General features: G+C 43.1%; 1 protein-coding gene and 1 long non-coding RNA gene across 2 annotated transcripts in view; one reads left to right on the top strand and one right to left on the bottom strand.

Moving 5' to 3' along the window:
- Positions 1-14,060, top strand: part of Mvb12 (multivesicular body subunit 12-like Mvb12) — a 33,528-nt gene that overhangs the window by 7,552 nt on the left and 11,916 nt on the right. The window contains exons 6-7 of the mRNA XM_075695722.1: positions 11,725-11,787; positions 13,883-14,010. Coding sequence (XP_075551837.1) covers positions 11,725-11,787; positions 13,883-14,010 — 191 coding nt within the window. The remainder of the gene's footprint in view (positions 1-11,724; positions 11,788-13,882; positions 14,011-14,060) is intronic.
- Positions 1-14,060, bottom strand: part of LOC142585181 (uncharacterized) — a 29,234-nt gene that overhangs the window by 4,318 nt on the left and 10,856 nt on the right. The window lies entirely within an intron of this gene.

Below are 14,060 nucleotides of genomic sequence, written 5' to 3'. Positions count from 1 at the left end.
TCGAAATTTCCGGAGTCCTACACTACGGCGTGCCTCATAATCAGAAATTGGTTTTGGCACGTAAAAGCCCATATATATATATATATATATTTTTTAGAGTACTTCAGTACTGTCTTATGCATTTGAGTGGCGCATTCCAGAGTGAGGAAGGCACATTTGGCATCTTCCACGTTCAAGGTAGTACATGTGATTGTGCATAGTCACGCAGACACGGTTTGACGTTATCATGCTAGCTAGCTTCAGTGCTTAACCTTGCAATGATGTGGCAAACAAATCTTTCCCATTGTTAAACAATGCCATCATGAACACCTGAGCCAAATATCATTCATATAAATGCATTCAGAGTCCAATTTCGCACAAAAGACCACCTGCCCTTCAATTGCTTGAATTGTGAATTCTGTGCAGGTACTGTGGAATTGTCTCAGTATAAGCCTATCTTGGTTCTAAATTGCTAATCATTATTTATTTGTAGAGTTTTGCATGTTCTTCACTTGGCTGTTTTCACTTGTGGCTGAGTAAAATGTACACAAGTATATTGAAAATGGGGTGTGTAAACTACCGCTTTAGCAAAAGTACTTATGAGTTTTCAGGGAAATTTGCCAGAATATGCCAACACCAGTAGCTAGGTGTGCAGAAATGAAATTGAACTTTCATTGATAAGGCAGTAGCATCATTAGGTGGCGGGAAACCATAACACTGCACTGATTCTGAACCTCCACTTGCTGGTACGTACAGTTGGGAGGAACATTGTGCGCATTTTTGGCCATTTGTGGGCAGCTCTGTGTCAGCATAGCTTTTGGCACAGAAGAAAGGACAAAAGGCGGCAAAGGCTGTGGAACTGTGGCAGGCGTGACATTCACTTCCCGATAACTTCACTAATACAAGTTTTATTCTGTAATTTTTTGTTATAAGAGATGCATGAGGTAACACCCTTTGACTGCCAGTCCCTTGATAACTCGGGCAGCAACCCTCGCACAGCCTCTTCCACTCTAAAGAACACTCATTTTGTGTTTTCAACGCTCTCCCCACCTCTCTAAAAGCAACTCGTGCAAAAAATAATGTAATGTACCTGTTGTGCTATCTATGAAGAGGTCATCTAAGCACACAAAATCCTTGTGAGCTAAATTTCTGACTGCAGGTGGAGCAAACATCTCAGTGCTTTGTTGCTCTGTCATGGCAGGGCAGCCATGGCAAACCAGTGTGTCAAGTCCATCTGCACTTTGACATGCCAGGAGATTTATTAGTACTTAATGAATTTCGAATCGGAAGAAACCAATTATGGAGAACCAGTTTCTACGTAGCATGAAATTCCCGTTGAGCCAACAAGAGCAAAAAAAAAAAAAAAAGGACCAGGACTGAGTACCAGAAAGGCAGTTGTGACCATCCCGAGTGTGGTATGTGGATTGGTACTATGACAGACGAAAGAATTTATGAACTTTTCACAAATGCTGAAATAGAAAAAAAACAGCGACGAAGCACCAGCTTCTACATAGCATGAGATGTCCACTTAAGGAACACATTTACAAAACCTGGCAGTTGTAAAAGAAGTTTGCTAGATTTATTCTACACATTTCTTAAAAGGTGTCTGAGCCCCTATGAGCAAGACATTCATTATGCGCACATTATACAGTTGACTTTTGGTAATTTGACCCTGATGGCACTGGCAGAATTGATAGAATTAGACAAGATGCGGAAAAAAAAAATGTCAAAGCACACCGCTGTTTCATTTGGCAGTATTTGCCTGATTCTATCACCCAAATCAAATACACACCAACTTTCTGTCTGTCCAAAGTAGAAAACTAACGTAGAAATAACATTAAAGGGACACTAAAGCGAAACAATAAATCAGTTTAGACTAATGAAGGATTGTTTGAGAATCCTGCAGGCAGTCATTTAAAAAAAATAGTTTGATTATTAGATGAGAAAATAAAGGTCTAAGTATCAGTATTTGAATTTCGCGCCGTAACCCCAGCACTGGTACGTCAGCGTGACGTCAGAGATTCCAAAGTATGTTTTTGCATTTGGGCCGCATTGGCCGAGTAAAGGTTCCCAAAACTTGTCATGTTTAATACTTGGTTCCTTTAGAACACAATGTAGTCAATCTGTACCGCTATATATATAATTAGTAGGCCCTAGAAGATGCCATCAAAATCCAAGACATCACAGCCACCAGGTGCGGGAACTTAAGTAGGGGTCGCCACCCGTATTTCGTTCTTGCGCTTTTTCTGGCTTACCAAACGTCTTATCGTTGTAAGAGTGGTGTTTTTGGTGTTTTAGAAAGGTAATTTACTGACGCAGAAGAAATCATTTTTCACTTTAGTGTCCCTTTAAAGCTCCTAAACAAAGTAGAATTCTAATGCACACTAAATCTAAATTTTTAGCAAGAAAAATGAGCAAGGGTCTAATGTGTTGTACAGTGGCAGCCGGTTTCCTAAAGTCAGCTTTGCTGCACATATTTAATGCATCAGCATTCTTAGGGTACTTCATGCACTTTCTGGGGGCCAACTATCTGTGTTTGTGTATGTTTGCATCTATGTATGTATGTTTGTATCTAACGGTTTTCTTGCCTACCTGGGTCACTGTGTAGTCCGTGGTCGAATAGGTAGCACATCGGGCTGCTGTGCTGAAGTAACATGGTTTGAAACTGTAGAGGTAAGGCTCATAGAACACGAACCCTTGTCAGGGTAAAGGCCAGTCTGCTTTATTGCTGCTGATACTCAAGAAACTTCGTCTTCATCTGTCCAAGGAAGCCACCACAGGCCTCGGGGCCTTTAGAAGAGTCATGCCACTATACAGTGCGATGAGAAGTAAAGTGGCGGCATGAAGTACTTGAAGGTGGACATGTCGCATGGGAGGCAACAGAAGAGGTATTGAAGGACAATTAAGGTAGAGGGCTTCCAACGAAAGCTGGCTTCGAGTTGTCAATGGATACAACAGTGTGGCAACCATCGACAGAGATTGTGAACATCTCGTTGCAATCTAAGATGAAACGGGTCCTGTGTACAGTGACTGCAGAGAACGTCAAGTGCTGTCGAACCAAAGAAACACATAGGCCGAGTATCGAAGATTGCAGAGTATAAAGGGTGGTCTATATTGACAAGCTCTGGTCAATATTTCACAAATGGAGAAGAGATTGGCCAAGTACTGGGCATACTGCTGATAGTCAGACGTGGTTGGGGGTGTAGGGCAAAGGAATTCAACAGGCAGACGCAGGGACGTGCCGTACACAAGATGGCCATGCGAGCACGATATATCTTTTCTGAAGCTCTGTATAGCCCCAGAAGGACTAGAACAGTTGCCAAGTTTAGGGTGCGGCAATCCCCCCAGCGCCACCAGTCCCCACTTTTTTTCAGAACCACATGCAAGGGCACCGACGAGCTGCTTGATGAGTAGCGCGCAAATCTGATTTCAACCATGTGCTTGAACTCCTAACGTGCAATGCAGAGCTTTTCAGGAATGAGACAGTGTGGCGTACCATGGGTCAGCTGGCCATTTGTGATGATACAATGAACGACGTCATGCTTCAGAGGCTTATTCCAGTCTGGTGCAGAGTCATAGAGGGAAACTCCCCAAGCGATTCCCCATAGGGTGCTAGAACTGGCACATGAAGAGTAAAGGCGAATAGGTAGAGGGGAGAAAAAGTACTCCTGACTGGGAAACCTGTGCTGCCTTCAAGGATTTTCTTGCGGGCCATGTCAATCAGAAGGGAAAAGTGAGAAAGGAAATGTGCTCCGACTCGGAGCAATGAACATCGCAAGTACCATTGATGATTTCATTGCAAAGAAAGGCCTGTCCTATGAGACCCTCCGTGGCATTGGCACAGACAGTGCACCTGTCATGACAGGAAAGAAAGGGGGAGCAATTATATTGCTAATTGAAAAGCAGTTAGGCTCAGCAGTATCTCTGAGTTGTCAGGCTGTGGGCATTCACTTTGCTGCCCATAAGCTCATCCTGGCAATGAACCAAGGTGCAAAAAGTGGTTCAATATGTTAGCAAATTCAAGGATTTGCTGCAGTACCTATACAGCTTCTATGCATCAAGCTATGTTCGTGCAGCTAGACTAAATGCAGTGCAGAAAGTACTTGACACTGAAGGGGGTGGTGCAAAAATTACTGAGCCATCCACCACACGCTGGCTTAGCATTGGAGGCTTTTGCGCTGCTGTCCAAAGTAATCTGCAAGCCATAACAGTAAGTCTCTCATGAGAAGCAGAAGAGCGAGGTGATATTAAGGCAATTGGGCTGCTTAAGTTTATCCTAAGTGACAAATTTGTAGGCACACTTTTGACAATGTATGATGTCTCATCAAAATATCTAAATAAAGCTCTCCAGTCAAGGAAGCTGTATGTTGATCTCTTGCAGGACATAACATCTACAATAACCATGCTGAAGGTACAGAAAGACCTAAGGACAAACCTTAAAGAATATTGTGCCAGCGGTGGTACTACATTGTCAGTCACATCAAAATTGAAGATTGGATGCAGGCAACCAGAGAAGCTTTTGTTGATAAACTTGTTAGCAACTTGATAGATAGGTTTTAAGACCATCCATTTCTGGCAAAATTTGCTATATTGTTTGCCAGGGAGTTCTGCCGGGACTTGGTGGCCAGCAATGGCACTGTAGCTGCTTGTGCATTGGAGACACGGGGCCCCATGCTATAAAAGCCTTGCATCATTTATATGCTGGAGGAGTGGATGAGCTTTTTCAACTTTGTTCTTGAGTTGGAGAAGCTCAAGAAGCTGTTGCAGCCAGATTTCTTGCAGTGTGTGTCAAGTGATATCAAGGAGCTTTATCCTACAGTTTCACATGAAGCTGGTGCTTGCTTTGTGCATGTAGCTGGTGCTTACCTTACTTTGTGGATTTTTCTGAATTGAAGCTTGTGAAAACTTGCCTGAGAAACCACCTCAAAGAAGAATCACTGGATTGCCTCATTCTAATTGCTTGTGAGGGACCTGAGTTGAAGGCAAAGTGGTGAAGTGGGCTAAGCTTAAGAATTGCAGGCTGACGGTATGAAAAGTGTAAGCTAACCGAGAGGAAATGAAATGTGAATGTATTGAAGTCTGCTCAAAATGGCTAAGCAGTTACAGAATTAAATGTTGATGTGTGTCGACAATGAGTACTTGTTAAATTTCTGTAATCAAAATTTGACATTCTTAACTTCCTCTCTCTCTCTCTCTCTCTCTCTCTCTCTCTCTCTCTCTCTCTCTCTCTCTCCCTTGATGCTCTTAAAATGTCCACCCCTCAAAAATTCCTGGGGAGAACCATGGCTCTGTGTATAGCATGGGTGACGTTGGCGACGAGGAAAATCCAATGGAACGGTTGTAGCATTCACCACTTGAAGATAACATATGGAGTAAAGGGTGCAGATATTAGAACAGGACAACAGACAACACTGTCCTTGGTGCCAGTATCAAGAAGAAACTGGACTCTGTTGGTGGTGTCGACATAAAAGAGGTGACGTGGAGTGTTGAGAGAACCATCCATCGCCATTAATGGTCCCCATCGTCGTTTTCCAGCCAGGCACAGGCACGTGTGCATCGCTCTGCAGCAGCACCAAAATTTTGATGGTACTAGCAATAGTGAGTGCCACTTTGCGAGCTGAGAGCAGTTCGGGGACGAGGATCAAGTGCAGCAGCTGGTGCAGCAAGTGTGGGATAGCCTGGAGCATCCGGAGCACAAACTGTGGTCGCCATTTGGATGTGTTTGCAGAAGTATGGAACCAACAAGTTCCCGGAGGCTGTTGATGTCTTGGTGCATTGCTATGATCTCGTTAGGCGAGTCGGCAGACTGAGATGGGCCATGCAGTGAAACCACAGACAGAAGCTTCAGGAATGTGCACCGATGCAACAACTGGTACAGTGGGAGATTGTCTGGCAACTTCCATGATTTTGTCAGCGTGGACAGCCAAAGTTGTGGCCAGAATCATCTGCACGGATACTAGTAGATGCTGCAGGAAAAGTTCCAACATGAGCTGCTAGTCAAAAGTTACTGCTCGATCTCCTAACAGGGCTTGCATGTAACGGAGAAGTTGTGTAGGGTGGCAGTCACCGAGTTTCCCCTCGGAAATGAGCTGTTGTAGACACTTACATTTGGGCAGTGTGGTATGCTCGAGGACAGTTGCCTTGAGAGTGTCGTACTCGTTTGTCGTGGCTGGATTGGGGAGGACATCGTACAATTCCAGCGTGACGCCACTAGGTGACGGGGGGGGGGGGGGGGGGGGGGGACTGGGTGTGGGCAAGGAGAGGTGGTGATATAGAGAGAGCATTGAGAAGTGACACAGTGTAGGTGGAACAGTCCTTTAGCTTGTACAAACCTGACTTCGGGATGTTGCGTCCAGAAAGGAGGAAGGCGAACAATGGTCACTTGAACAGCCAGTGGAGATGATGCGGCGGACACGGTTTTTTCATTGGAAGTATTGTATTGAGCCATTCCAGGCCACCACTTTAGAGACGAGGCTCATAGGACACAAGCCCTTCTCAGGGTGAAAGCCAGTCTGCTATATTGCTGCTGCTGCTCAAGAGACTTTATCTTCATCTTACCAAGGGTGCCACCGCAAAACCAACCAACGAACAAACTCGGGTCACCAAGTATGGGGCAGTGTGTTCATACGTGCCACTCTTCAACGAAACTCTTTCACGCCAACATAGCTCACTGTAGATGTGGGACTGGTACCACTGTTTGAAGAAACTCTTTGATGCCGACTTGGAGCACTGGGTATGTGTCACTCAGTCTGTGCTGGTCTTTAATGAACCTCCTTGATGCCAACTTTGGTCACTGGCTATGTGCAAGTATGTGTGTGCTGGTCTTTAATGAACCTCTTTGACACCAACTTCGGTAACTCGGAATGTGCTGCTCTACAGTGATGAAAAAGATCCCTTAAATTTCTTCAATGCTGAGCAGAATTGGAGCCACGTCACAAGGGTTCCTCAAGGACAGCAACACGACTCATTAGCAGGCTGCGACACAAATGCACTAGGTATGTGCCGCTTTTCAATGAATGCTTTTCATGCCAATGCTTTGGTGAGCTGTGCCAAGAATGCACTCGGTATGTGCGCCTCTTCAACAAGCCTCTCGCCAACTTGAGTCACTGAATATGCGCCACTGAGCATGCGGCAAGTAAGGGAATAATTCCCAGTGTTCGAAGGCACCGGCGCACCATGCTTCTCGTCTCGTAGGCCATGTGCAGACTTCTCAGCAGTAGCACTAGATAGTGCAGCATGTCCAGAAAGAAGGGCAAGAGAGGAGCCCAGTTGCTGCATGATTCGTTTCTCAGCATTCATATGCACCGGCGCACCATGCATTTTGAAAGTCACGCGCAGGCTTCGCAGTGGCGGTACGAGATGGCGCCAGGTGTTCTTAGTGAAGTGCAAAAGAAGAATCTCACTGCAGTATATGCCTCATACATAAGTAGTTTCGATGTTGGCAATGCTTTGTGTTGCTGTTTTGATTCAATGCTAAATGCATTACTGTTGACAGTCATTGTGAGATGGGTTCTGCTGAATTTAAAATATCTTCGTACTCCAAGCCACCTAATTCATCATAGAAAGACTGCTTTATTGCATGTTATTCCCGTGCCACACAGTTGAAGTTAAGAGGAAGCTTTAGCTTGGGTGCTCCTATCTAAATACATGTAAAAGGAGAATTCGTTTTTCTCGGCAACCGCTGCACCAAATTTGACGAGGTTTGTTGCATTTAAATGAAAAACTTAAAATCTAGTGACTGTTGGTGTCGAATTTTTTAGTTTAGGCGTCAATTTTTTATTAAAAACTGGCAAAAATAGAAAATTTTCAAAAACAAAGCTATCAAGTTTACAACTCTGTAACTCAACAATGAAAAATGGTAATTCAATTCTGTGAATTGCATCTAATAGTACATATAAAGCGGACAAAATTGATATGTTACACATGAATATAAAAAAAAATTTAGTAATAGGGAAATACAACTTTTGCAGAACCCTTGTATAACCAACGCAATAAATTCACGTAAGATGTAAAATAACATATCGAATTTGTCAGCTTTGAATGATCCAATGGATGCCGTTTACAGAACCGCGATATCGGTTCTTGAGGCAGAGCTACGAAATTGTAAACTTCGTGCTTCTATATTTTTCAAATGGTCAAATATTTGAAAATCTTTTTAAGAAAATTCAAGCCCTAAATCGAAATTCCGCTTCCAACAGTCACTAGAATTTAACTTTCTCTTTCAAATGCAACAAATTTCATTAAAATCGGTCCAGGGGTTATCTCATAAAAGCGTTTTTGCGTTTTACATGTATTTGAATAGGCCGCGTCGGAGTTGGGCCCAAGCTAAAGCTTCCTCTTAACGCCATTCATCTTAATGACCTAAGCTTCTTAAAACTATTATATATGAAATTGGTGCCACACACATTTTTCTTTAAAGTCACCTTCGATGCCAACAGCTATGTTATCCTGCGAAGCATACGGATGCTGCAAACGTGGTTTATTGCTCAATTTTCTTTTTTTAAGCATGCGTTAGAATTGCCTATATACCATAATCAGACATTATCAGCTGCCATTATTGTTCGAAAATCTTCTTAGGGGAGGCCAGAAATAGGTATTTTTGAAGGGAGATGATTTATTTAACACATTTGGTGTCACTTAAGCTCTGCTGATACAGACACTGTCATAGGGGTCAGATGCGTGTGTGCCCACTGGTCATGTTCAGATTATCTGGTGAAGGCCAATTTTAGGATCGAAATAATGAAACTTTGGTCCCATAGAAATGCACGGGCACCAGCCGAGACCTTCGGTCGATACTGAATTAACCGGCGTTGAATTAACGGAAGTTTACTGTAGTACGGGGAGGCAGGTGCTGTGTACTGCATTAGAGACACTGGACAACCGGCTACTGTCAGGGGAAAAGATACTAGGGCAGTGGTGACAATGGACATATGCACTAAAGGTAGCTGCAGCACTAGTTCGCTTCCTGCATTTTATGGGCATACCAGATAGGGCGTAATAGTGACATACATCATCTCAGAATTCTGTGCGCATATTTCCGTTTTACAATTTGTCTTTCTCCCATCCTACCTTTTTAAATCCCTTTTTCCCTGTGGTAGCAAACCAGGCTTTCTTCTGGTTCCCTGCCTTTCCTTTTTCTCTCATCTCCCAGCACATCATGATCAGAATTGTGGTAACATTATTCATTATTGTTGTCAGAACAAATGAAGCAGTGCTTGTTAGTAAATTTATGAATATTTGCAACGAGAACAGCGATTGTTATTAGGTGCAGCATCCTTAATACTTTGCAGTAGACCAGCAACAGTACAACAGAACACAGTACTGTAATTGATCTAAACTGAAAATCTGTAGCATTCAGTAGCACCTGTGAAACAAATGCACTTTGTAAGATTGTGCATCTATACTATGAGAAACTTACAGACTTCATACCTGTTCAAAAAGACGCAAGAGTGTGGGGATACCATCTGTGCCCGTTATCAACAGCCACTGGCATTATCAGAAAGATTATGTGGTCTAGGCACTGCGACTTATTGCACATTGCTTCTGCACCAAGAGTAAGTGTGCTGCATCACTGCATAAGAGATTCCCAATGACTTCAAAATTTGTGCACCGGTCAATGTTTGTTCAAGAGAGAGATTGACTGGCAGACAAGTGGAAAGCCTGCTGGCCGCACTATAACAGTCTTAATGTGTGGCTGGCCCCTGAGCATCAGTCAGCAATGTGGGGAAGTAAGTAGAAGTGATGGAAAGATGACAGAGACAGGGATAGGAAAGAAGAGTTATGTATTAACTATTGCAGTGGTGCAACACTGGTGATTGCAGCACATATTTTTCAGCCACAAGTGAAGTGTACTCTGGCCCACGGTATCTGTGTGGCACATAGTATTGCTGATAATGCCTGTGGCTTTCACTAGAATGTGCACATGGTATTGCCAGCAACATGCTTATGCATCATTATTGATAAATCTGGGCCCTTACTTATAAGAAAGTTAGCGAATACCAGCCAACTGTGTTGTCATTCTTATTTGCGAAAGTGGTCACCTAGTGGCAAAGAGAGCACTTAAGAACGAAAAACTTTGTGGAATCGGTTCCTGAGACGTGTGCTTGGTCTGAGGCATTGTATTTGAAACATCAAATGTTACTGGCGTAGCATTGTGCACACGCTTTAATAAAATATAGGCACTGTATACTTCAGGCATATTTAATTTAGTGGTCGGGTCTATGAGTGTTAATAACTTCAGTACAGTTGTGGGGATGCGCGACTCTCACGCGTCCCCTGATATGTTGTTTTCCCGCATGGCTCGCGTGGCCTGGCGCCCGCGGCGGTCGGAGTAGTTGAGGCGCAGTACGAGAGATGGCGCGAGTGTTGCGCTGCTAACGCCACCAACAGGCGGGGTTACTTGGGCGCCGAAAGACAAGGCGCTTCCTCTTTGGTTCGGGACAGCAAGCAGTGCGGACGTGACGTGCCATGCCGCCCATGCGCCGATCCATGCTTCTGCGAGACCGTCTCGCATGGCCGCCTTGGAACGCGCCACTGTTCGCGTGACCGTACGCGCAAACGACCAGGTGTTAGGATCCAGCATGGGGCGAACATATTCGCTCGCTATCCGGTCGCGGTGAGTCGGACTTCTAGATTTGTTGTGCGCCCATCGGCAGTTTTGTGGATAGCAAATCGGCTAGCAGGCATTGATCTATGAAAGGTGCAATAAATGCCCTTGTGATTGTTTGCACTACTGTGTTGTTGTTCCTTTGTCCCAAGAGCAAGGGTGGGAAAACCCCACACAGTCGAACACCTCTACTACGAAATTACCGGTATAACAAAGAATTCATTATGTCCTGGCCTAATTCGTATCATTTATATGTATTGTGAACGCCTCTAAAGCTAATTTGCCTGTACGATGAAAGAATTCAGCTGTCTCTGATGGCTGATTTGTTGCTTTGCGACTAACACCACTACCCTCCGCAGACGCCACTGAGCTGCACTAGCAGCAATGGCAACATTAGCGACGTGCTTGGCGAGTGGGCCGATATCAGTCAGTGTTACAGTTGTGCTGCATGCAGTGCTCCAGGAATTGCTAAACTTGTATGCTGCTTGTTGTAACACAGCAGCAGCTGCGACGGCTGACGAATACATCACAACTGGTGACGATGTGATAATTTAATCGGAACTGACAATAGACAGTGTCTTAAAAGTCATTTAGGGTGAAAAGACGTGAATATCAATGAAGTCAACAGTGACGAAGAGCCTGTAAGCAAACCAAGAACTTTTTTAGGCATAGGAATCGATAGCAGCATTCCACGATCTGCAGCATTACCTTGCATCACTCCATCGTTTCTCCTTGGGGTATGCCTTACACCTCGGTGCAATGAGTTCAACTGTAGTTGAACATTTCATTGATAAAATGTAAAAAAAAAATTGCCTTATTTCACTATGTCTCTCTTCAGTCCCTGTTAAAGGTTTTCTCTTGTTGAATGTGCTTACCCTACTATATTGTAAGCGTGTGGGACAGTGCACAATCTTTAACGAACCGACCTCTATAACAAAGGATTTTGGAGGTTCAGAGGACTTCATTATCAAGGTGTTCGTATACTGCATGCAGTTATTTACGAGACAGGTTGAAAGTACAGTGGTACTGTAAACAGGCAGTGTCTAAAACTTTTGTGAAAATGGAGCATAGAAATAACACTGACCACAGACTTTGTTTTCTCACCATGCTGTATAAACTTTCTTGTGACCTGTTTTCAGGGAGATCAACAGCTTACTTATAGGCTACAAGCTGACAACTGTGGCACCTATCAATGGAAGGAAGTGAGTGTGTCTCTTTAATAGACATACGAGGTTCTTTGCTATGCAAGTGCTTGTTGAACATTGGAACATTAAAATAGTAAGCCTCCATTTAATAAAGGTAAGAATGTAACAATGTTCAGTATATCTTGCTTGTATTGACACTTACCGATATATTTAGTTTAACAAGTTAATTTTCAACAAAAAGTTCACTTTATTGAAACCTTTGCACATTGTTTATTTTCATTTTTAGCGTTATTGCAAAGCTAGAAAGAAAATGCAGCAACTGAGCATTTTTTTAATCGTTTCAAGTCATTTTGCTTGAGTGCGCTTCAGATGGAGTGCATTAAAATTCACAAATGTGGATTGCACATACTCCACAATAATTTGTGATGCTACTTTGTGTCCTTTATATGCTTCTTTAGTTGACTCTCGAAAGCTAGCACATATGAGTATAATGTTGTTTAAATGCACCCATGATGGGGGCAATTGGATTTCCCTCAGTCTGAAAGGGACACTTTAGTCGAGCTAAGATGATCGCAATGAGACCTCAAAGCAGTTCAGAATCACTCAACACATTTCGTACTGTCAAACTATCACCAACATCCCGTGCAACTACCATGAAAAATAGCCTTAATCTTCCTACCCTTGTCATGCGCAGAAAATTCTCTCGCCTCAGATTTTTCCAAAAGATCTATTATCACAGTAATGTACTTAAATCACTCTGGATACAACCTACTCCTTTGATATCTTCATGCCTTGATCACCATTGCAAATTTCATATTCCTCGAGGAAGCACAGTAACATATTCCCGTTCATTTCTACCCAAACCTTGACATGTCTGGAATCGCCTGCCCACCTCATCCGCAAATTACTAACCCAGACAGATTCCGCGAAGAACTTAACAGGTCCTTTTGGCGTTTTTTTTTTGTTTTGTTTTGTTTTTACATTTGTTTCTTTCTTACCTTTGTATATTTTTCTTTTGCACATGTATGTGTGCATAGCACAATGACCTGTGTGTCACCATCTTTGGCATTCCATGTACCTTATGGCAACATGCTATTATCGTCAATTCTTTTTTTTCTTTTCGGATTTTCTGTTTATTTAAAGTACTCGTTATCAAATTTGTAAGTGTTCTTTGTATATTTGTACCTTTGTATATTTTTCTTTTGCACATGTATGTGTGCATAGCGCAATGACCTGTGTGTCACCATCTTTGGCATTCCATGTACCTTATGACAGCATGCTATTATCGTCAATTCTTTTTTTCTTTTCGGATTTTCTGTTTATGTAAAGTGCTCGTTATCAAATTTGTAAGTGTTCTTTCTATGCCTCTCCCCTCTATAATGCTGTAAAGCCTTGAAGGTACAATAAATAAATAAATAGGGAGGGCACTTTTTTATGATTAATTATTGAAGGCAAAAGCCTAGCTTTATGCTTGCCTAACAGTACGAAATAAGCAGACAACATTATGAAAATAACTTGCATCCTGCTTGCATGTGAAATATGTCGCCCCCATTTCCTTGAGTAATCTTTCAAATTGAACACCTTCAGATCTGCATGCTCGTTCTTGCATTGTTTTATTTTTCTTTACAATGAAACAATTAGTCTTGAGCCCTTCTCCTTTACACCCTCCCCAAAATAAAGTGTTGCTAAACTTTTTTTGCACTTCAGGAACTTTATGGCCTCATCAAGTCAATCACAAGAGTGTCGTCGCAACCTTGTAGCTGTTTCAACTTGTCAGTCCCGGGTGTAGTACTCGTTCTGTGCTCTGTGCTCTGTGTTCTTATCCTGATATTTTTTTGCCATTAATTCTGATAATCGATATGGAATAGTATCCATTGCATGCTTTGACCTGCCGTGGTGACTCACTGGCTATAGCATTCTGTTGCTGAGCACAAGGTCATAGATTCACTCAGCTGCATTTCAATGGAGGCAAAATGCAAAAACTCTTGTACTTAGACTTGGGTGCATGTTGAAGAACCTCAGGTAGCCAAATAATCCCCAGCCCTCCACTATGGCATCCCTCATAACTCACTGTACAGTTTTGGGATGTTAAAATTAAATTTTAAATTTTGCATGCCTTGCTTATCCTTGCACCTGCTCGTCTCTGCTACAGGAACAGCTACCATCAGCCTCCCTTGCCACCTCTGCCTTACCCACTGTCATCTCATGTGGATGACCACCTGCAAAAGAAGTCCCCAGGTGGGCGTGTGTGCCAGCGTGGGAAATCCTTGCAGAAGTCTGGTAAGGGGGGGAACCTCTCTTCTAGCGGTCTGTTTGTATCTGTTACCTTG

This window comes from Dermacentor variabilis, chromosome 1 (assembly GCF_050947875.1).
Source record: "Dermacentor variabilis isolate Ectoservices chromosome 1, ASM5094787v1, whole genome shotgun sequence".
Taxonomy (NCBI): Eukaryota; Metazoa; Arthropoda; class Arachnida; order Ixodida; family Ixodidae; genus Dermacentor; species Dermacentor variabilis.
The sequence above is the reverse complement of the archived record's forward strand: the minus strand, read 5'-3'. Positions and strand labels throughout refer to the sequence as shown.